Raw genomic sequence first — 25,207 nt, forward strand, 5'->3', positions numbered from 1 at the left:
ATAAAGTCATAATGAGAAATACATGAAATATAAGGTTCTTAGCACAGTGCCTTTCACAGAGGAAGTACTCAACCAATATGAGGTGAATGCAAAAACATCTCCACATCTCTAAAAAGAATGCTACTAAAATTGAAACCAAAACAATACTAAATTTCACATAACTATAAGAGGAAGTATCCTGGATAAATAGATTTTACATCAGTGTCATATGCTAATTTTTCAAAAGATAAAGTATCTGTCTTAAAAAAAATTATTTTACTCTGGTTCTGGTTCTGAAATCTGACCAGACTTTTTTTTTTTTTAATGAAGAGACAGACAGTGTCTCCCTCTGTCACTCAGGCTGTAGTACAGTGACCTGATGATAGCTCACCATAACCTTGAACTCCTAGGCTCAACTGATCCTCCTACCTCAGCTATCCAAAGTGCTGGGATTATAGGCATGAGCCACTGAGTCCACCCCTGACCAGGCTTTTATAATTTTACCATTTCCACTTTGTGCAAGAACTCTTAGAATACAATTTATATCTGAATTTCCTGTGTACATAAGGCATTTTTAATGAAAAAAAAGTTTTCTATCATTCAAAAAGTATGCTGTGCATTCATACTACAGTACCTTGAGGGATATCCTTAGGAAGAGAATATTTCTTCTTCTTTACAATAACACCTTTATTTTTCACTTGTCTAGTTCCTCCTGGTGATGCTCTAATAATACAACATATTTCTGATGCATTTGCAGGAAACTGGAAAAGAAAAAAAGCAGATATTACATAATTCCTCCAAATATTACATTTGTATGTTGCTTTACTTCAAATGCAACTAGTCTTAATACCTGTATTTCTTAGATATTAATAATAGCAAGCATTTATTAAATGCTTACTCCACTCCTAACAGTAATTGGTTTTAAAAATATGTTCATTTAATATTCACAAAACCAAGCAAGGCAGATTATATTATCTCCATTTTATAAATGAGAAAACAGTTTCGGAGAGATTGACTTACTTAAGGATAGGGAGCAAGTAATGGTAGAGTTGAGATTCAAGCATGCTGAAGTGGGAGAGAAAGTTTGCATGATTTATTGAGTTAAAACACAAATTTAAATTTAACTGAGTTAAACACTAAATTCCTTAATTTTTTACCTCAGGTAATTCTGACAATTTCCCATCAGGCAGATAGTCTCTGGAATAAAAAAATACTGGCTGGGCACGGAGGCTCATGCCTGTAATTCCAATACTTTGGGAGACCAATGCAGGAGGATCCCTTGAGGCAGAGGCAGAGGCTGAAGCAGAGGCAGAGGGGGAGGGGGAGGGAGAGGAAGATGGTGAGGGGGAGCAGGAGAGGGAGTGGGAGGGGGGAAAGAAAGGAAAGAAATGCCTTATCTTTCAGAAGTGACATATCTTGTTTTTTAGAATTCAGAAGCAGAGATGTATTTATCCAGGGCTTCTGTTATTTTAAATAAAGTCTATATAGAAACTTATGTAAATTTTTTTTTCTTTTTTTTTGAGACAGGGTCTCTTTCTTTTGCCCGGGCTGGAGTGCAGTGGCGTGATCTTGGCTTAAAGCAACCTCTGCCTCCCAAGTTAAGTGATTTTCGTACCTCAGACTCCCAAGTAGCTGAAACTACAGGCATGCGCCACTACATCTGGCTAATTTTTTTGTTTTTAGTAGAGACGGCGTTTCACCATGTTGGCCAGGCTCGTCTCTAACTTCTGACCTCAGGCGATCTGCCCGTCTCGGCCTCCCAAAGTGCTGGGATTACAGGAGTGAGCCACCGTGCCCGACCAGAAACTTCTTATGTAAATTTAAAAAAATATTTTTTAAGTTTTGTAAGTATATAGTAGGTATATATATTTATGCAGTACATTATATGTTTTGGTACAGACATGCAATGCATAATAATCACATCTATGGAAAATCAGGTATCCATCCCCTCAAGCATTTATCCTTTGCATTATAAACAATCCAATTCATTATTTTTAAATGTACAATTTTAAATACCAGACTTTTATAATTTTACCATTTCCACTTTGTGCAAGAACTCAGAATATAATTCATAACTGCATTTCCTGTGTACCTAAGGCAGTTTCCTATAGGGCCAGCAAATACCAGGTCTTATTCATTCTTTCCATTGTTTTGTACCCATTAACCATCCCCACCTACCCCCACCAATCCCCACCCCCAGCACTCAGCTATCCTTCCCAGTGTCTGGTAACCATCCTTCTATTCTCTATCTCCATGAGTTCAATTGTTTTGATTTTTAGATCCCACAAATAAGTGAGAACAAGTGATGTTTGTCTTTCTGTGCATGGCTTATTTCCCTTAACATAATGACCCCCAGTTCCATCCATGTTGTTGCAAATGACAGGATCTCATTCCTTTTCATGGCTGAATAGTACTCCATTGTGTGTAAGTATCACATTTTGTTTATCCATTCATCTGTTGATGGACACTTAGGTTCCTTTCAAATCTTGGCTATCGTGAACAGTGCTGCAACAAACATGGGAGTGCAGATATCTCTCCGATATACTGGTTTCCTTTCTTTTGGATATATACCCAGCAGTGGGATTGCTGGATTGGTAGCTCTATTTTTAGTTTGTCTGTTTGTTTCCCCAAGACAGAGTTTCACTCTGTTGCCCAGGCTGGAGTGCAGTGGCGTGATCTTGGTTCACTGCAACCTCTACCTACCAGGTTCAAGCAATTCTCCTGCCTCAGCCTACCAAGTAGCTGGGATTACAGATGCACACCACCATGCCTGGCTAATTTTTGTAGTTTCAGTACAGACCGGGTTTCACTATGTTGGCCAGGCTGGTCTCAAACTCCTGACCCCGTGATCCGCCCACCTCGACCTCCCAAAATACTGGGATTACAGGCATGAGTCACCGTGCCTAGCCTATTTTTAGTTTTTTTGAGGAACCTCCAAACAGTTCTCCATAGAGGTTGTACTAATTGACATTCCCACCAACAGTTTATAAGGGTTCCCTTTCTCCACATTCTCACTAGCAACTGTTATTGCCTGAGTTTGGGATAAAAGCCATTTTAACTGGGGTGACATAATATCTTACTGTACTTTTGATTTGCATTTCTCTGATGATCCGTGATGTTGAACACTTTTTCATATGCCTTTTTGTAATTTGTATGTCTCCTTTTGAGAAATGTCTTTTCAAATCTTTTCCCCATTTTTGAATCAGATTATTAGATTTTTTTTCCTACAGAGATATTTGAGCCCCTTTTCCCTACAGAATTGTTTGAGCTCCTGGTTATTAACCCCTTGCCAGATGGGTAGTTTGCAAATATTTTCTCCCATTCTGTGGGTTGTCTCTTCACATTGTTGATTGTTTCCTTTGCTGTGTAGAAGCATTTTAACATGATGTGATCCTATTTGTCTATTTTTGCTTTGGTTGCCTGTGCTAATGGGGTATTATTCAATAAATATTTGCCCAATGTCCTAGAGTGTTTCTTCAATGTTTCCTTGTAGTAGTGTCATAGTTTGAGGTCTTAAGGTATTTAATCCACTTTAATTTTTCTATAAGGTAACAGGTAAGGATCAACTTTCATTCTTCTGCATGTGAATATTCAGTTTTCCCAGTATAATTTACTGAAAAGACTGTCTTTCCCCAATGTATGTCCTTGCTACCATTATGGAAAATGAGCTCGCTTTAGCTGTATGGATTTCTCTCTGGGTTCCCTATTCGGTTCCATTAGTCTGTGTGTCTCTTTTTATGCCAGCACCATGTTGTTTTCATAGCTCTGTAGTATAACTTGAAGTAATATCATTCTTCCAGTTTTGTTCTTTTTGCTCAAGATAGCTCTATTAGTCCGTTCTCATACTGCTATGAAAAAAATACCCCAAATTAGGTAATTTATTAAGGAAGGAGGTTTAATTGACTCACAGTTCCACATGGCTGGGATAGCCTCAGGAAAGTTACAATCATGGTGAAAGGCACACCTCTTCACAGGATGGCAGAAGACAGAATAAGTGCCAAGTGAAGGGGAAGCCCCTTATAAAACCATCGGATCTTGTGAAAACTCACTATCATGAGAACAGCATGAGGGAAACTGCCCCCATGATTCAATTACCTCCACCTGGTCCCGCCTTTGACACATAGGGATTACTACAATTCAAGGTGAGATTTGCGTGGGAACACAGAGACCAACTGTATCAATAGCTTTGGCTATTCTGGATCTTTTGTGACTGCATGTAAGTTTTAGAATTGTTTTTCCTGTTTCTGTGAAGAATGTCATTGGTATTTTCATAGAAATTCCATTAAATTTGTACATTGCATTGAGTAGTATGGATATTTTTATGATATTGACTCTTCCAATCTATGAACATGAAATATATTTCCATTTTTTTGGTGTCCTCTCCAATTTCCTTCATGTTTTATAGTTTTCATTGTACAGATCTTTCACTTTTTTGGTTAAGTAAATTCCTAGGTATTTATTTTACCTATGGCTATTGTAAAAGGGATTACTTTTTAAATTTCTTTTTCAGATTGTTCACTGTTGGCATATAGAAATGCTACTGATTTTGGTATGTTGATTTTGTATCTTGCAACTTTCCTGAATTTATTTATCAGTTCTAATAGCTTTTTGGTGGAATCTTTAGGTTTTTTCAAGTATAAGATCATATTATCTGCAAACAAAGATAACTTCTTCCTTTCCAATTCAGATGCCCTTTAGTTCTTTCTCTTTTCTGACTCCTCTAGCTAGGACTTCCAATACTATGTTGAATAACTGGTGAAAGTGAGCATCCTTGTCTTGTTCCAGGTTTAAAAAAAAAAAAAAAAAAAAAGGCTTTCAGTTTTTTCTCATTCAGTATGATACTAGTCGTGCATCTATTATGTATGGCTTTTATTATGTTTGACAGAGCAGAAGCACCATCATCTCAGACAAATACCGCCACTTTAAGTTCCAGCTACCTTTCTAGCCTCATGCATTTCAAGGAAATCATTTCTATTCTACCTACTAGCAGCCAGAAAGAGCAGACAGTAAAACACAGATAAGACAGCTCCCACACAGAGGGAAATGGGGGGGAAGTCTCTTGGGTAACTGCCAAACTTCACCCTCATACAATGGGCCCCAGTAAAACAGTGGGCCTTAATAGGCACATTCCTTTCCCTGCAGGTGCACTAAGACAGGGAAGCTAAAAGCAGACTGGGGGCGTTGGTGGTGGGGAGGTATGCCTGCAGCTGCAGAAAGATGTATGGGAACACACACACAACTCTCCCTCCCAGATAAGCACAACAGGCCAGGCGTGGTGGCTCATGCCTGCTATCCCAGCACTTTGAGAGGCCAAGACAGGAGGATCAGTTGACGTCAGGAGTTCAAGACCAGCCTAGCCAACATGGTGAAACCCCAACTCTACCAAAAATACAAAAATTAGCCAGGCATGGTGGTGCATGCCTGTAATCCCAGCTACTCTGGAGGCTGAGGCAAGAGAATTGCTTGAAACCCTGAGGTGGAGGCTCACTTCCAGCCTGGGTGACAGAGCTAGAAGCTAGACTCCATCAAAGAAAAAAAAAAAAAAAAGGCACAACAGAGAGACACAGAAGCAATCCAAGCTTCTAATAAACTCTCCCACTCTGAATCCTTAAAAACTTTTAGTCTATAAGACAGTGTGCCTCTGACCTAACTCGGCCAGAAGGCTCCTCTCAGGTTTGTTTTCTCTAAGATAAACCTGCCTTGACTGGAAAGCTACCTTTCTTGTTTCTTTCCTTTCTTTAATTCTTACAGTGTTGAGATATGTTCCTTCTATGCCCAGTTTTTTTATTGTTTTTATCATGAAGGGGTATTAAACTTTATCACATGCTTTTCAGCATCAATTGATCATATGGATTTTGTCCTTCATTCTGTTGACACAAAGTATCATGTTGATTGATTTGCATATGCTTAACTATCCTTGCATCCCTGGGATAAAACCTACTTTGTCATGATACGGTTTTTATTTATTTATTTATTTATTTATTTATTTATTTATTTATTTATTTGAGATGGAGTCTCACTCTGTCACCCAGGCTGGAGTATAGTGGTGTGTTCTCAGCTCACTGCAACCTCTGCCTCCCAGGTTCAAGTGACTCCCCTGCCTCAGCCTCCTGAGTAGCTGGGATTACAGGTGTGCACCACCATGCCTGGCTAATTTTTTTGTATTTTTAGTAGAGACAGGGTTTCAGCATGTTGGCCAGGCTGGTCTCCAACTCCTGACCTCAGGTGATCTGCCTGCCTCAGCCTCCCAAAAGTGCTTGGATTACAGACGTGAACCACTGTGCCTGGCTGATAAATGATCTTTTAAATGTATTGTTGAATTTGGTTTGCTACTATTTTGTTGAGGATTTTTCCATCAATATTCATCAGAGATACTGGCCTATAATTTTCTTTTTTTGAGGTGTCTTTCTCTAGTTTTGGTATCAGGGTAATTCTGGTCTCACAGAATGAATTTGGAAGTATTCCCTCCTCCATTTTTCAGAACAGTTTGAGTAGGATTGGTATTAGTTCTTCTTCAAATGTTTGGTAGAATTCAGCAGCAAAGCCATGAGGTCCTGGGCTTTTCTTTACTGGCAGACTATTATGGCTTCAATCACATTACTTGCCATTGGTCTATACAGGTTTTTGATTGATGGTTCAATCTTTGTAGGTTCTCTGTGTCTCAAAATTTCTCCATTTCTTTTAAATTTTCCAAATTATTGGCATATAGTTGCTCATAGTGGCCACTAATGATCCTTTGAATTTCTGTAGTATTCATTGTAATGTTCCTTCTTCATCTCTGATTTTATTTACTTGGGTCTTCTTTTTTTCTTAGTCTGGCTAATGGTTTGTCAATTTTGTTTATCTTTTCAAAATACCAACTTTTTGTTTTGTTGATCTCTTGTATGTTTCCTCAAATTCATTTATTTCTGTGCTGATCTTTATTATTTCTTTCTTTTACTAATTTTGGGTTTGCTTTGCTCCTGCTTTTTCTAGTTCTTTAAGATGTGTCGTTAAGTTGCTTATTTGAAGGTTTTCCTCTTTTCTGATGTAGGTACTTACAGCTCTAAATTTCCATTAGTACTGCTTTTGCTGTATCCCATAGGTCTTGGAATGTTGTATCTCCATTATTATTTGTTTCAACAATATTTTCAATTTCCTTCTTAATTTGTCATTGACCACTGGTCATTCAGGAGCATACTGTTTAAATGCCAGGTGTTTCTATAATTTCCAAAATTCCTCATTATTGATTTGAAGTTTTACTCCATTGCAGTCAGGATAGATGCTTGATATTGTTTCAATTTTTTGAGTGTTTTAAGACTCATTTTGTGACCCAACAAATGGTCTGTCCTTTGAGAATGATTCATGCATTGAGGAGAAAAATGTGTATTCTGAAGCCACTGGATAAAATGTTCTATAAATATATATTAGGTCCATTTGTTCTACAGTGCAGATTAAGTCTGATGTTTCTTTGTTGATTTTCTGTCTGGGAGATCTGTCCAATGCTGAAAATGGGCTCTTTAAGTCTCTAGCTGTTGTTATATTGAGTTCTGCCTTTTTTTTTTTTTTTTTTGTGAGACAAGATTTACTCTTTTGCCCAGGATGGAATGCAGTGATCCAAACACAGCTCACTGCAGCCTCAACCTCCTGGGATCAAGCAGTCCTTCCACTTCAGCCTCATGTATAGCTGGTGCCACCATGCCTGGCTTTTTTTTTTTTTTGGAGACATGGGGTCTCACTTTGTTACCCAGGCTGGTCTCAAACTCCTGGGCTCAAGTGATCCTCCCACTTTGGCCTCCCAAAGTGCTGAGACTACAGGCATGAGCCACCACACCCAGCCTCTCTCTTTAGCTCTACTAATATTTCCTTTATATATCTGGGTGCTCCAGTGTTAGGTGCATATGTATTCACGATATGCTCTTACTGAACTGACCCCTTTATCTTTATGTAATAACCTGCTTTGTCTTTTCTTACAGTTTTTGCCTTTAAATCTGTTTTGTCTAAGTATAGCTACTTTTTTTTTTTTTTTTGGTTTCTATTGGGATACAATATCTTTTTCCATCTCTTTATTTTCAGTTTGTGTGTATCTTTATAGCTGAAGTGTGCTTCTTGTAGGCAACAGATAATTTGGTCTTGTTTTCTTTTTTTTTTTTTTTAATCCATTCAGCCACTCTATGTCTTTTCATTGGAGAGTTTAGTCCATTTGCATTCAATGTTGTTATTGATAGTTAGGGACCTACTGCTGCCATTTTATTATTTGTTTTCTGGTTGACTGATGGTCTTCTCTTTCTTTTTTCCTTCCTTCCTGTCTTCCTTTTAGTGAAGATCATTTGCTCTTGCAGTACACTTCAATTTCTTGCTTTTTATGTTTTGTGTATCCGTTGTATGTTTTTTGATTTGAGGTTACCATGAGGCTTGCAAATATTATAACTATTTTAAACTGATGACAACACTGATTTCATAAACATGCAAAAATAATATTAAAACTCTATACTTTAACTTTGTCCCCTCGCTTTTTAACTTTTTGTTTTTTCTCTTTATGTCTTATTGTACTGTCTATGTCTTGAAAAGTTGTAGTTATGATTTACTGGTTCACTGATTAGTCTTTCTCCTTAAGTCAAGAGAAGTTTATACACTGTGATAACAATGTTATACTATTCTGTTTTTCTCTCTGCTTACTATTACCAGTGAGTTTTCTACCTTTAAATTATTTCTTATTGTTTATTAATATCCTTTTCTTTCAGAATGAAGAAATCCCTTTAGCATTTTCTGTAGGACAAATCTGGTGTTGATGAAATCCCTCAGCTTTTGTTTGTCTATGGAGATCTCTATTTCTCCTTCATGCTTAAAGGATTTTTGGACAGATTTACTATTCGAGGGTAAAAGTTGTTTTCCTTCAGCACTTTAAATATGTCATGCCACTCTCTCCTGGCCTGTAAGGTTTCTACTGTAAAGTCTGCTGCCAGATGTATTAGAGCTTCATTTTATGTTGATTCTTTTTTTTTTTCCTTGCTGCTTTTAGGATCTTTACTATATCCTTGACCTTTCAGAGTTTGATTATTAAATGCCTTGAGGTAGTCTTCAGATTAAATCTGCTTGGTGTTCTACAAACTTCTTGTCCTTGGATATTGATATCTTTCTCTATGATTGGGAAGTTCTCTGTTATTATCCCTTTAAATAAACTTTCTATCCCTATCTCTTTCTCTACCTCCTCTTTAAGACCAATAACTCTTAGGTTTGCCCTTTTGAGGCTATTTTCTAGATTTCGTAGGTGTGCTTCATTTTTTATTCTTTCTTCTTTTGTCTCCTCTTTGTCTTTTCAAATAGCCAGTCTTAAGCTCACTAATTCTTTCTTCTGCTTGATCAGTTCTGCTGTTAAGAGACTCTGATGAATTCTTAAGTAGGCCAAATTGCAGTTTTCAACTCAGGATTTCTGCTTGATTCTTTTTAAGTATTTGAATGCCTTTGTCTAATTTACCTGATTTCTAAATTCTAAATTCTGAATTCTAAATTCCTTCTCTATGTTATCTTGAATTTCTTTGAATTTCCTCAAAACAACTATTTTGAATCCTCTGTCTGAAAGGTGATATTATCTCTATTCTCCTGGATTGGTCCCTGGTGTGTTATTTAGTTCTGGTGAGGTCATGTTCTCCTGGATGATGCTGGTGTTTATAGATGTTCATCAATGTATGGGCATTCAAGAATTAGGTATTTATTATAGTCTTTACAATCTGGGTTTGTTTATGCCTGTGCTTCTTGGGAAGCTTTCTTAGATATTCAAGGGACTTGGGCCCCAAGTAACACTGGTTTTTGCAGACTTGCAGCAGTACCACCTTGGTAGTGTTGGACAAGACTTATAGCAGTACCACCTTGGTAGTGTTGGACAAGATCTGGAAAAATTATCTGGATTCCTAGGCAGAGACTCTTGTTCTTTTCCCTTACTTTCTCCTAAACAAATGGAGTCTCTATCTCTCTTTGCTGAGCCACCTGGAACTGAGGGTATGATGATGCAAGCACCCCTGTGACCACCACCAATGAGACTAAGCTGGGTCAGACCTGAAGCCAGCACAGCATTAGACCTTGCCCATGGCCTTTCCCTTCAGCGTGGTGAGTTCCCTCAGGCCCCAGGCTCTCAAGGATGAACAAGCAACCAAAAACTATCAAGAATAAAATTCAGGTCAGGCGCGGTGGCTCACACTTGTAATCCCAGCACTTTGGGAGGACAAGGTGGAAGGATCACTTGAGGCCAGGAGTTCAAGACCAGCCTACGCAGCATAGTGAGACCTGACTCTAAAAAAAAAATTAGAAAACTTAGCCAGGTGTGGTGGTCCACATCTGCAGCCATAGCTACTCAGGAGGCTAAGAGAGGAGAATCACTTGAGCCCAAAAGTTGAAGGTTACTGTGAGATATAATCCCACTATTGCACTCCAGCCTAGGTAACAGAGAGAGACATCCTGTCTCAAAACAAAACAAAACAATAACCAGGAACGGAAAGAAGATTTGAAAAAGAAACAACCAGAATTTCTTGAAACGAAAAAGTTTTTGAAATAAAAAATTCAGTGAAAGGCTTTAGAAGCAGAGTAGATAGATAAAGAGAGAATTACTAAAGAAATTGTCCAGACTATAACAAATAAATGAACAATATTGAACAAAGGTTGAACAATATGGAGGACAGAATGAAGCCTAACATATAATTACCATTCCAGAGAGAATATAATAAATAATAGCTGAAAATTTTCCCAAATTGATGAAAGACATAAATCCACAGATTTAGGAAGCCCAATCCCAAGAAAAATCAGAATTTACAAAGAACAGCAAACAAAATTAATAATCAAGCCAGGTGCAGTAGCTTACACCTGTAATCCCAGTACTTTGAGAGGCTGAGGTGAGAGGATTGCTTGACTCCAGGAGTTCAAAACCAACCTGGGTAATATAGGGAGACCTCATTTTACTAAAAAAAAAAAAAAAAAAAAAAAAAAGCTGGGCATGGTGGCATGCATCTGTAGTCCCAGCTACTTAAGAGGCTAAGGTGGGAGGATCACTTGAACCCAGGAGGTCAAGGATACAGTGAGCCATGATCTTACCACTGCACTCCAGTCTGGGTGACAGAGTGAGACCCTGTCTTAAAAAATAATAATCATCATCATCCACTTATGTACACATTCCAGTAAAATTATAGCACACCCCAAACAAAGAGACCTTAACAAAATCCAGTAACAAAAGATATATGTGTCAGGCCCCAAGACCACCCTCAGGCTCGGTGATCTGCTAAGACTCATAGGATTCAGAAAAGCTGTTTTACTCAGGGTTACAGTTTATTACAGCAAAAGGATACAGATTAAAATTGGCAAAGGGAAAAGACATAGGGCCAAGACAAGGAGCAGTTGTCCTACAGTGGAGTCACATGATCAGCATTTAATTCTCCCATGTGCAAAAGGGAAGCTCAGTGAGCCTTGAGGTCAGGGTTTCTATTTGGGGTCAGTCACACAGGCATGTAGTTCCTTCATGACAGACCTCAGCTACTCAGCCCCCAGAGGTCAAACAGACATAGAGTGGACCAAAACCTCAGGCATCAAAAACAAGTATTTACCATAAACCAAATTGTTTGCATAAACTACCTGACAAGGCCCAAGACTTCAGGCATACAGACATTCCTAAGAAGCAGAACACTCCAAGGACTCAGAGGTTATCTCCCAGGAGCCTGGCCACAGGACAGTCCTAAGGACCTTGGGAATGTGCAAGCCTGCTGAGTTAACCCTTTCCTGCATATACTTTACAAGGCAATGACAATTATACTATTAGGACAACTGTAACTGCCACATGTAAGTCAAAAGACAGTGGAATGACACCATCAAAGATCAGAGAGAAAATGACTGTCAACTCAGAAATGTGTACTAAGAAAAACTATCTTTCAAGAATAAAGACAAAGGCATTTTTTTAAACCTAACACAATCTACCACCAAAGATCTTCACTAAATGAACTAATCTAAATGGTGAATTTTTCTTGTTTTCTTTTTTTTTTACTAGAGATAGGGTCTCGCTATGTTGCTCAGGCTGGTCTTGGACTCCTGGGTTCAAGGAGTCCTCCCCTTTGGCCTCCCAAAGTGCTGGGATTGCAGGCATGAGTCACTGTGCCTGGCCTAAATGGTGAATTTCAAAATAAAGAAAAATGGCCTGAGATGACTGTCCTAAGAGGCAAGAATAAAAGGTAAGTAAATTTAAATATATGTAATATAAACAAACATTGTCTAAATAATAGCAATAATGCTGATTATAATTCGGGATTAAAGAAAAGACAACCAAAATACTGTAAAACAAAAATATATGTTGGGAGTGGATGATTGAACTTAAAAGTATTATAAGTTCCTTATATTTTTCGCCAACAAAGTTGAGTTACTGTTTAATTTTTAGACATTACTAACTTAAATATACCATGTAAAATTTCAAGAGTAGGCATGATTGATAGGGTTTGGCTTTGTGTCCTACCCAAATCTCATCTTGAATTATAATCTAAATTATAATCCCATGTTGGAGAAGGTACCTAGTAAGAGGTGATTAGATCCTGGAGGCAGTTTCCCCCATGCTGTTCTTGTGATAGTGAGTTCTCATGAGACTTGGTTGATAAGTGTCTGGCACTTCCCCTGTGCTCTCTTTTTCCTGCCACCTTGTGAAGAAGGTACCTGCTTCCCCTTCGCCTTCTACCATGATTGTAAGTTTACTAAGGCCTCCCCAGCCATGCAGAACAGTGAGTCAATTAAACCTCTTTCCTTTATAAATTACCTGGTCTCAGGTATTATCCTTATAGCAGTGTGAGAATGGACTAATACAATGCTAAGAAACAAAATAGAAAGTATGTTTCAAACCAGTAGGGGAAAGAAGTGAAATGGAAAAAGTTAATTTTTTTTTTTTTAAATTTTTAAGAGTTTCACTGTGTTGCCCAGGCTAGAATGACACAATCATAGCTTACTGCAGCCTCAAACTCCTGGGCTCAAGTGATCCTCCCATCTCAGCCTTCTGAGTAGCTAGGACTACAGGCATGTGCCACAATGCCTGACTAATTATTTTTTCTTTTGTAGAGACAGGGTCTCTCTATGTTGAACAGGCTGGCTTTGAACTCCTGGCCTCAAGCAATCCTCCAGTTTTAGCCTCCCAAAGTGCTGAGATTACAAGTGTGAGCCATCATGACCAGCCAAAATTGTTTTTTCAATGAATCAAAAATTGTTAAGAAGAAAAGGGAGGCATACAAAAAAACTAGATGAAAGGAAATAATAATTACAATCACAGAAACAAGTCCGAATATATCAATAATCACAGTACATATAAATGGACTAAATTTGAAAGTTAAAAGACAGAGCTCGTCAGACTGGAAGAAAAATCCAGCTATTTACAAGAGACGTACCATAAACATAAGACTATGAGAAGGTTGAAAATAAAAGGATAGAACAAGATATACCAAGGAAATAGGTAAAGAAAAGTAGGATAACTATATAGCAGACAATATAGAATTCAAGACAAAAGAAAACATTATTAGAAACAGAAAGGCTTGCTAAAGAATGAAAACTGGTTCAGTTCACCAGAAAAACAACAATCATAAACATGCATGGAATAAATAAAAGAGCTTCAAAATACATAAAGCAAAAATTTATAGATCTATAGGAAGAAAGTAATGAATCTACCATCATAGTAGTGGCTAATTTCAACACATTCCTCTATGTTATTGATGGCTTAAATGATAAGCTATTAGGAAAGATAGAGAAATATTGAAAAACAGAATTAACAAGTTTTATTTAATTGACATATGGAGAATTTACCTACCAACAGTTACAGAATAAACATTACTTTCAAACACATGCAACATTTAATAAAAATTGACCATGTACTAGGCTGTAAGGCATCTATCAATATATTTCAAAAGAATTTGCCAGGCATGGTAGTGCACGACCATGGTCCCAGCTACTCAGGAGGCTGAAGTGGGAGGATCACTCAAGCCCAGGAGTTTGAGGCCATGAACATGCCACTGCACTCCAGCCTGGGTGACAGAGCAAGACCCTGTCTCAAAAATAATTAATTAATTAATTAATTAAGGTTAGAAGATGTAGTAACCATGAAATAGTGAAGTACCCAGAGAACAAAAAAAGAGCTGCTGTACATTAAAAATATTATTACATAGTACAAAAACTTTAATATAAGATTTGTTTTGAGACAGGTCTGGTTCTGTCGCCCAAGCAGGAATGCAGTGGCATGATCTCACAATCTTGGTTCACCGCAATCTCTGCCCCCCGGGCTCAAGTCATCCTCCCACTTCAGCCTCCTGAGTAGCTGGGACTACAGGCACACACCATCATGCCCCGCTAATTTTTGTATTTTTTTTAGAGAGGGGATTTCACCATGTTGCCCAGGCTGGTCTTGAACTCCTGAGCTTAAGCGATTTGCTGCTTTTGGCCTCCCAAAGTTCTGGGATTATAGGCGTGAGCCACTGTGCCTGGCCTAATATAAGATTTGGAAGATAAAATTGAGGAAATCTTCCAGAGAGTAGAACAAAATGACAAAAGGTTTTTAGAAGAAGATAGGAAGATGAGAAGGCCAATATAGGAAGCCCAATCTCCATATAATAGATGCTCAAAAAAAGAAAGAAGTAGAGATTATCAATAAAATAATTTTTAAAATTTCCCCAAACCAAGGTGCTTATTTTTCCAAATTAAAAGAATCTACCATGTTCTAACACATTACATAGAAAAAGACTCATACTAAAGCACATTTCAAAGAATCCATACCAGGTATGCAACACTTTCTCTGACCATGATGTAATTAAGTTGGAAGTGAATAACAAATATATGTTAAAAGTCTTCATGCGCTCAGAATTTCTAAAATCCACATTTCTAAGGAACTCCTGGGTCAAACGAAGTCATAATGGAATGTAAAACTACATAAACCCAAATAATACTGAAATTATAACCTATCAAACTTGTTGGATAAAGCTAAACCAGTACTAAGCAATGTATAAAATAAGTTGAAAGAAAATAGAAGGAAAAAGTCAATAAAGATAAAAGCAGAAACCACTGAAACACATCATCATAAAATTTCAGAATATAAGGGACAAGGAGAAGATCTTCTGGCTTCCATAGAGAAATAGCTGATCATTAATAAAGGAGTAGAGATCAACATGGCTTCTCAAAGCAACACTGGAAGCTAGAACTATAATAAAGTTATGCTGAAAAAATTATAAAGAAAATTATTTCCACCTAAAATCCTAGCCAACTTAAATAATCAATCAAATATGAAGATGAAATAAAAACATTTTCGGTCACAAAAAGTCTCAAACAATTTCTGTAACATGTACCCTTTCATAGGAAGCCAATGGAAGATTAGCTCCTAGACTAAGGCAAAAAGAGAAAGCCATGGGATGGGGAAAACAGAAGACTGGCAAAGTGAGTTCCCAGGATGATGGTACAAAGAAATACTAGGATGGGGCACAGAGGGCAATAGCACCATATGGGAGAACAGGTCAGAATGCTCTAGGAGAGACTTCCTTAGTAAACTGAAATTTGTGGTAAATTTGGTGAATCTGAAGATCTAGAGAGGCAATACAGGCAATTGGCAAAGAGTTTAGGATAGACTAAACAGAAAAATAAAAAAGCAAGTGTTATGGGTTGAATTGTGTTCTCCTCCCAAAAAATATGTTAAAGTCCTAACCCCCAGTACTTGTGAAGGTGACCTTATTTGGAAATAAGGCCTCTGCAGACTTAATCAAGTTAAGATCACAAAGACAAAGGGGGAAGACAGTCATGTGAAGATGGGAGGTAGATATTGGAGTTATGCTGCCACAAGCCAAGAAATGCCTGAGTTTAACAGAACATAGAAGAAAGTGCCTCCCCTCATGGCTGTGCCCTGCCAACACCTTGATTTCAGACTTCTGGCCTCAGGAAATGAGAGAATAGATTTCTGTTGTTTTAAGAAGCCACCTAGTTTGTGGTTCTTTGTTACAGCATCTTTAAGGCATTAATATAAGAAGTAAACAAGTTAATAATTTACTCTAGGACAAACACACAAAAAAGTGGTCACAGTTTACCATCTGCCATAAATTGGGTAGAATCTCCACTGATTTTAAGATTTGTGAGACTGGGCACAGTGACTCATGCCTGTAATACCAGCACTTTGGGAGGCTGAGGTGGGCAGATCGCTTGATTGCAGGAGTTTGAGATCAGCCTAGGCAATGTGGTGAAACCCCATCTCTACTAAAAAAAAAAAAAAAAAAAAAAAAATACAAAGATTATCCAGGTGTGCTGACACATGCCTGTAGTCCCAGTTACTTGGGAGGCTGAGGTGGGAGGATCAATTGAGCCTGGGAGGTCAAGGCTACAGTGAGCCACTATCATGCCACTGCACTCCAGTCTAGGCAACAGAGTGAGATCCTGTCTGAAAGAAAAAGATTTATGAAACAGAAAACAAAACAAACAAACAAACAAAAAAACCTTAAAGCCTATTTACATTACAAAAGAAAGTAAATTAAACTAGGCAATGATTGGAAATACAACAGAAAATGAGTTTAACACATTTTCAAAAGAAAAACATCTGCTCAGCAAGATTCTCATCTTCCTTTTGGTTATAAACTTTGTCACCTGACCACAGAAGTAAGCAAGTGACCCAGGATTAGCCAATTATAGTTTACTATTTCCCTGGCAATTGTAATTGGTCCAAAATAGAGGCATGTGGAACAGTCAAAGCTAACTGGAGCCCTTAACCAGGACTGAAAAACATACACACCTAGAAAGAAACCTCTCCCCTTCAATTTAGACTATGATAAAGTAAGCCACAAGAGATGGGTGGAAGGCTGTTTCTTGGGTGGAAGCCTGTTTCTTGGGTGGAAGCCCAAGAAAATGAAGCCAATCAAAGATAGGTTAACATTTTAAAAACAAGAACAAACAAAACCTACAAGACCTGAGGAGGACTTCGATTTTTTATTTTTTTATTTTTTATTTTTTTTAGACAGAGTCTCACTACGTCACCCAGGCTGGAGTGCAATGGCGTGATCTCAGCTCACTGCAACCTCTGCCCCCTGGGTTCAAGTGATTCTCCTGCCTAAGCCTCCCGTGTGGCTGGGACTATAGGCGTGCACCATTGCACCCAGCTGATTTTTGTATTTTTAGAAGAGTCAGGGTTTCGCCATGTTGGCCAGGCTGGTCTTGAACTCTTGATCTCTGGTGATCCGCCTGCCTTAGCCTCCCAAAGTGCTGGGATTACAGGTGTGAGTTGAAGAGGACTTTCTAACAAGATGCACTAAAGTTTGGATTCAACACTCTCCTTTCCATTTACATGAGTCAATAAATCTCCTTTTGGCCAGGCATGGTGGCTCACACCTCTAATTCCAACACTTTGGGAGGCCAATGCAGTAGGACTGCTTGAGGTCAGGAGTTTGAGACCAGTCTGGGCAACAAAGTAAGACCATTGTTTCAAAAAAAAAAAAATTAAAAATTAGCCAGTCATGGTGCCACATGCTTGTAGTCCTAGCTTCTCAGGAGGCTGAAGTGGGGGGACTGCTTAAGCCCAGGAGTTTGAGATTACAGTGAACTATATCACACCATTGTATTCTAGCCTGGATGACAGAGCAAGACCGTGTCTCAGTCAATCAATCAATCAATCAGGAAGTCAATAAATCCTCCTTCTACACTTTTTATTTTTGGCTTACGCTATTTGAGTTTTTTTGTGATTGTAACTGTATTAGTCTGTTTTCACACTGCTGACAAAGACACACCAGAGACTGGGAAGAAAAAGAGGTTTAACTGGACTTACAGTGCCACATGGCTGGGGAGGCCTCAGAATCATGGCAGGAGGTGAAAGGCGCTTCTTACATCATGACAGCAAAAGAAAATGAGGAAGAAAACAAACGCAGAAACCCCTGATAAGCCCATCAGATCTCATGAGGCTTATTCACTATCATAAGAATAGCATAGGAAAGACTGGTCCCCATGATTCAATTACCTCCCCCTGGGTCCCTCCCACAATACATAGGAATTATGGGAGATATAATTCAAGATTTGGGTGGGGACACAGCCAAACCATATCATTCCACCCTTTGCACCTCCAAATCTCATGTCCTCACATTTCAAAGCCAATCATGGCTTCCCAACAGTCTCCCAAAGTCTCAACTCATTTCAGCCAAAAGTCCACAGTCCAAAGTCTCATCTGAGACAAGGCAAGTCCCTTCTGCCTATGAGCCTGTAAAATCAAAAGCAAGCTAGTTACTTCCTAGATACAACGGGGGTACAGGTATTAGGTAAATACAGCCATTCCAAATGAGAGAAATTGGCCAAAACAAAGGGGTTACAGGGCCCATGCAAGTCTGAAATCCAGCAGGGCAGTCAAATTTTAAAGCTCCAAGATGATCTCTTTTTGACTCCAGGTCTCACATCCAGGACACACTGATGCAAAACGTGGGTTCCCATGGTCTTGGGCAGCTCCACCCCTGTCGCTTTGCAGGGTACAACCTCCCTCCTGGCTGCTTTCATGGGCTAGTGTTGAGTGTCTGTGGCTTTTCCAGGTGCACGCTGCAAGCTGTTGGTGGAGCTACCGTTCTGAGGTCGGGAGGACAGTGGCCCTTTTCTCACAACTCCAGTAGGCAGTGCCTCAGCAGGGACTTTGTGTGGGGACTCCAACCCCACATATCTCTTCTGCACTGCCCTAGCAGTAAGAACCCCACCCTTGCAGCAAAATTCTGCCTGGGCATCTAGGCATTTCCATATATCCTTTGAAATCTAAGAGGAGGTTCCCAAACCTCAGTTCTTGACTTCATCATCTGAAGCCATGGCCCAAGCTCTGCATTTGCCCCTTTCAGCCAGAGCTAGAGCAGCTAGGATACAGAACACCATGTCTCCAGGCTGCACACAGCACGGGGATCCTGGGCCTGGCCCAGAAAACCACTTTTTCCTCCTAAGCCTCCAGGCCTGTGATGGCAGGGGCTGCCATGAAGACCTCTGACATGCCCTGGATACATTTTCCCCATTGTCTTGGGGATTAACATTTGGCTCCTCATTACTTATACAAATTTCTGCAGCCAGCTTGAATTTCTCCTCAGAGAAGGGGATTTTCCTTTCTGTCACATTGTAAGGCTGCAAATTTTTCAAACTTTTATGCCTGTTTCTCTTTTAAAACGGAATGCTTTTAATAGAACCCAAGTTACCTCCTGAATGCTTTGTTGCTTAGAAATTTCTTCTCCCAGATACCCTAAATCATCTCTCTCAAGTTCATAGTTCCATAAATCTCTAGGGTAAGGGCAAAATGCTGCCAGTCTCCTTGCTAATTTGCTAAAACATAACAAAAGTCACCTTTGCTCTAGTTCTCAACAAGTTCCTCATCTCCATCTGAGACCACCTCAGCCTGGACCTTATTGTTTATATTGCGATCAGCATTTTTGTCAAAGCCATTCAACAAGTCTCTAGGAGGTTGTAAACTTTCCCGCATTTTCCTGTCTTCTTCTGAGCCCTCCAAACTGTTCCAACCTCTGCCTGATACCCAGTTCCAAAGTTGCTTCCACATTTTTGGTTTAATTGGACTAACAGTTCCACATGGCTTGGGAGGCCTCAGAATCATGACAGGAGGCAAAAAGCACTTCTTACATGGTGGCAGCAAGAGAAAATGAGGAAGAAGCAAAAGTGGAAACCCCTGATAAACCCATCAGATCTTGTGAGGCTTATTCACTAACATGATAATAGCATGACAAAGACCAGCCCCCATGATTCAATTACTTCCCACTGAGTCCCTCCCAGACAACATATGGGAATTCTGGGACATACAACTCAAGTTGAGATTTGGGTGGGGACACAGCCAAACCATATCAGTAACCAAAGAAACCTCTGAAATATAATAAATTAATAATAAATTAATGTCTACCAAGTTCTAAGAAGAAAATATTTATAAAATGTTTATCTTTCCTTTGTTTCTATACAAAGATATTCTCAGATAATAAAAACTTCAAAAATAAATCACTGCATTCTTCATGAAAACCTTGTCTTCAGACACACTCTACCAACCTAAGAAATAAATAAAAGTTAATAACTAAAAAAATGAGAGCGCTATGATGAAAGATAACTGGTAGTGGATACTAAAAAAAACCATTTTATATGTTATATTTTGGTTTGGAAGGAGAGGTGTACTAAGTGTACACTGTATTTTATTTATAATCACCATTTTATTTTTTCCAGCTTTTCTCAGGTATAATTGACAAATAAAAATTGCAGATATTCAAGGTGTACATGATTTGATAATATACACATACATTGTGTAAGAAGTACCACAATCAAATTAACACATCCATGAACACACAGCTTCCCTTTTTTGTATATGGTAAGAACATTTCAAATCTGCTCTCTTATTATATTTCAAGTAAACAATTCACTGTTATTAACTATAGTTACCATGCTGTACATTAGATTCCCAGAACATACACATTTTATAACTGAAAGTTGTACCCTTTGACCAGCATCTCTCATTTCCCCCAACCCCAGCCCCTGTCAACCACCATTCTACTCTCTGCTTCTGTAAGTGTGACATTTTTAGATCCCACATATAAGTGAGATCATACAGTATTTGTCATTTTATGTCTGGCTTATTTCACTTAGCATACTGCCATCCAGGTTCATACATGTCACCTTTCTTCTTTTCTAACGGCTGATTGGCAAATGTATGTCACATTTTCTTTATCCATTAATCTGTCAATGGACACTCGTGTTGTTCCCACATCTTGACTATTGTAAATATTGCTGCAATAAACATGGTAGTGCAGATATCTTTGAGATACTGATTTCATTTCCTTTGAATATATACACAAAGTTGAAATTACTGGAACCTATATTTCTAATTTTTTGAGGAACCCCCATCCTTTTATCCATAATAATGATACCAATTTACATTCCCATCAGCAGTGTATAAGGGTTCCATTTCCCTACACTCTTGCCTATACTTTTTAATCTGTTGTTTTTAAAATAAGCAATTCTAACAGGTATGAGGTGATCTCTCATTGTAGTTTTGATTTGAATTTCCCTGATTAGTGATGTTGAGCTCTTCATGTAAGTGTTGGCCATTTGTATGTCTTTTTTTGGAGAAATGGCAATTCAGGTCCTTTGAGCATTTTGAATACAGCTATTTGGTTTTTTGCTATTGAGTTTTGTGTTATATATGTGTGTGTGTGTGTGTGTGTGTGTGTGTGTGTGTGTGTATGTGCTATTGAGTTTTGTGTTCCGTATATATATATCTCTCCAAATATATGATATTTGGATATCATATATATATAATAGCAACTCTTTATCAGATATATGGTTTGCAAATATTTTCTAACATTCCCTAGGTGTCTATTCATCATGTCATTTTCTTTGTTGTACTTAAGCTTTTTTATTAGATGTAGTCCAGAATGTTTATATTTGCTTTTGTTGCCTGTGCTTTTGGTGTCATATCCAAGAAATGCACTGCTAAGACCAATACCAAGAGGGTTTTACCCTATGTTTTGTTTTGGGAGTTTTATTATGATTTCAGGTCTTACATTTAAGTCTTTAATCCATTTTGAGTTAATTTTTGTATATGCTGTACTTCTGGGCACTCTGCTCTGTTTCATTGGTGTGTATGTCTGTCTTTTTTTAACTTTTAAGTTCAGGGGTACATGTAGAGGTTTGTTATTAGGTAAACCCGTGTCATGGGGGTTTGTTGTACAGATTATTTTGTCATCCAGGTATTAGGCCTAGTACCCATTAGTTATTTTTCCTGATCCTCTCCCTCCTCCTACTCTCCACCCTTTAAAAGGCCCCTGTGTTGTTCCCCTCTATGTGTCCATGTGTTCTTATCATTTAGCTCTCATTTATAAGTGAGAATATGCCATATTTGGTTTTCTGTTCCTGTGTTAGGTTGCTAAGCATAATGGCCTCCAGCTCCATTCATATTCCTGCAAAAGACATTATCTCATTCTTTTTTATGGCTGCATAGTATTCCACGGTGTATATGTACCACATTTTCTTTGTCCAGTCTACCACTGATGGGCATTTAGGCTGACTCCATGTCCTTGCTATTGTGAACAGTGCTGCAGTGAACACACACATGCATGTATCTTTATGGTAGAACAATTTATATTCCTTTGGGTATATACCCAATAATGAAATTGCTTGGTTGAATGGTAGTTCTGTTTTTAGCTGTTCGAGGAATTGCCATACTGCTTTCCACAATGGTTGAACTAATTTACACTCGCACTAACAGTGTATGACTGTTTCTTTTTCTCCACAACCTCATCAGCATCTATTTTTTTACTTTTTAATAATTGCCATTCTAACTGGTGTGAGATGATATCTCATTGTGGTTTTGATTAGCATTTCTCTAACCATCAGTGATGTTGAGCTTTTTTTTATATGCTTCTTGGCCACATGTATGTCATCTTCTGAAAAGTGTCTGTGCATGTCTTTTGCCCACTTTTTAATGTTTTTTTTTTTTTTTTTTTTTCTTGAAAATCTGTTTCAGTTCCTTGTAGATGCTGGATATTAGACCTTTGTTAGATGCATAGTTTGGGGAGATTTTCTCCCATTCTGTAGGTTGTCTGTTTACTCTATTGATAGTTTATTTTGCCGTGGAGAAAGTCTTTAGTTTCATTAGATCCCACTTGTCAATTTTTGCTTTGTTGCAATTGCTTTTGGCATCTTTGTCATGAAATCTTTGCCTGTTCCTATGTCTCCAGGATTTTCATAGTTTTGGGTTTTACATTTAGGCCTTCAATCCATCTCGAGTTGATTTTTACACATGGTGTAAGGAAGGGGTTCATTTTCAATCTTCTGTATATGGCTAATCAGTTATCCAAGCACCATTTATTGAATAGGGAGTCCTTTTTCCTTTGCTTGCTTTTCTCAGCTTCATCCAAGATCAGATGATTGTAGGTGTGTGGCCTTATTTCTGAGCTCTCTATGCTGTTCCTTTTGTCTATTTGTGCCAGTACCATGCTGTTTTGGTCACTATGGCCCTGTAGCATAGTTTGAAGGTAGTGTGATACTTCTTCTTGCTTAGAATTGCCTTGGCTATTCAGGATCTTTTAAGATTTCATACAGATTTTGAAATAGCTTCTAGTTCTGTGAAGAATATCACTGGTACTTTGATAGGAATAGCATTGAATCTATCAATTGCTTTGGGTAGTATGGCCATGTTAATGATGTTGATTCTTTCTATTCATAAGCATGGGATGTTTTGCCATTTGTTTGCGTCATCTCTAATTTCTTTCAGCCATGGTTTGTAGTTCTCTTTGTGGAGATCTTTCACCTCCCTAGTTAGCTGTATTCCTAGGTATTTTATTCTTTTTCTGGCAATTCTGAATAGGATTGTGTTTCTGATTTGGTTCTTGGCTTAACTGTAATTGCTGTATAGGAATGTTAGTTATTTTTGTACATTGATTTTGTATCCTTAGAATTTGCTGAAATTGTTTATTAGCTTAAGGAGCTTTTGGGCCAAGAATATGGAGTTTTCTAGATATATGATCATGTAGTCTGCAAACACGAATAGTTTGACATCCTCTCTTCCTATTTCTATGCCTTTTATTTCCTTCTCTTACCTGATTGCTCTGGCCAAGATTCCTAATACTATATTAAAGAGGAATGGTGAAAGAGGGCATTCTTGTCTCTCTTGTGCTGGTTTTCAAGGGTAGTACTTCTGTTTTTGCCTATTCAGGATGATGTTGGCTGTCGGTTTGTCTCGGATGTCTTTTTTTATTTTGAGGTATATTCATTCAATATCTAGTTTATTGGTAATTTTTAACATGAAGTGGTGTTGAATTTTATCAAAAACCTCTTCTGCATCTATTGAGATAATAACGTGGCTTTTGTCTTTAGTTCTGTTTATGTGATGAATCACATTGATTTGTGTATACTGACTCAACCTTGCATCCCAGGGATAAAGCCTACTTAACTGTGGTGAATTAGCTTTTTCATGTGCTGCTAGAGTTCAGTTTGCCCATATTTTGTTGAGGATTTTTGCATCAATGTTCATCAAGGATATTGGTCTGAAGTTTTCTTTTTTTGTTGTGTTTCTGCCAGGTTTTGGTATAAGGATGATACTGGCCTCATAGAGTAAGTTGGAGGGGAGTCCTTCATTTTCAATTTTTTGGAATAGTTTAAGTAGAAATGGTATTAGATCTTCTTTATACTTCTGGCAGAATTTAGTTGAGAATCCTGGTCCTGGACTTTTTCTGGTTGGTAGGCTTTTATTTTTTATTTTATTTTTATTTTTTAAACTTTAAGTTCTAGGGTACATGTGTACAACGTGTAGGTTTGTTATATATGTATACAAGTGCCATGTTGGTGTGCTGCACCCATTAACTTGTCATTTACATTAGGTATATCTCCTAATGCTATCCCTCCCCCCTCATCCCACCCCATGACAGGCCCCGATGTGTGATGTTCCCCTTCCTGTGTCCAAGTGATTCAATTTTGGAACTCATTATTGGTCTGTTCAGAGATTCAATTTCTTCCTGGTTCAGGAAGGTGTATGTGGGAGGGTGCATGTGTACAGGAATTTATCCATTTCTTCCAGAATTTCTAGTTTGTGTACATAGAGGTTTTCATAATATTATCTGATGGTTATTTGCTTTTCTGTAGGGCCAGTGTTAATATCCCTTTTGTTGCTTCTAATTGTGTTTATTTGGCTCTTCTCTCTTTTCTCTATATTAGTCTAGCTAGCAGTCTATGCATTGTATTTTTTTTTTTCCGAAAACCAACCCCTGGATTTGTTGATCTTCTGAATGGTTTATGATGACTCAATCTCCTTCAGTTCAGCTTTGATTCTGGTTGTTTCTTGTCTTCTGCTAACTTTGGGGTTGGTTTCCTCTTGGTTGTCTTTTAGTTGTGATGTTAAGTTGTTAATTTGAAATCTTTCTAACTTTTTGATGTGTTCATTCAGTGCTACAAATTTCCCCCTTAACATTGCCTTAGCCGTGTCCTCGAGATTCTGGCATGTTTTATCTTTGTTCTCATTAGTTTCAAAGAACTTCTTGATTTCTGAGTTTATTTCATTATTTACCCAAACGTCATTCAGGAGCAGGTTATTCAATTTCCATGTAATTGTATGGTTTTGAACTATTTTCTTTGTCGTGAATCCTATTTAAATTGCGCTGTAGTCCAAATGATTGTTATGATTTCAGTTCTTTTGCATTTGCTGAGGAGTACTTTACTTTAGATTATGTGATCAATTTTAGAGTATGTGACATGTAGTGATGAGAAGAATGTATGTTTTGTT

The 25,207-nt window shown here is 38.1% G+C and overlaps 1 protein-coding gene across 1 annotated transcript in view; it reads right to left on the reverse strand.

Annotated features, from left to right (window-relative positions):
- Positions 1-475: 475 nt before the first annotated feature.
- The window catches only part of MEIKIN (meiotic kinetochore factor), a 126,994-nt gene continuing 102,262 nt past the window's right edge, over positions 476-25,207 (reverse strand). The window contains exon 12 of the mRNA XM_045395088.3: positions 476-740. Within this exon, the coding sequence (XP_045251023.2) occupies positions 600-740 (141 nt within the window). The 3' untranslated portion in view covers positions 476-599. The remainder of the gene's footprint in view (positions 741-25,207) is intronic.

Source organism: Macaca fascicularis, chromosome 6, assembly GCF_037993035.2.
Source record: "Macaca fascicularis isolate 582-1 chromosome 6, T2T-MFA8v1.1".
NCBI classification, from domain to species: domain Eukaryota; kingdom Metazoa; phylum Chordata; class Mammalia; order Primates; family Cercopithecidae; genus Macaca; species Macaca fascicularis.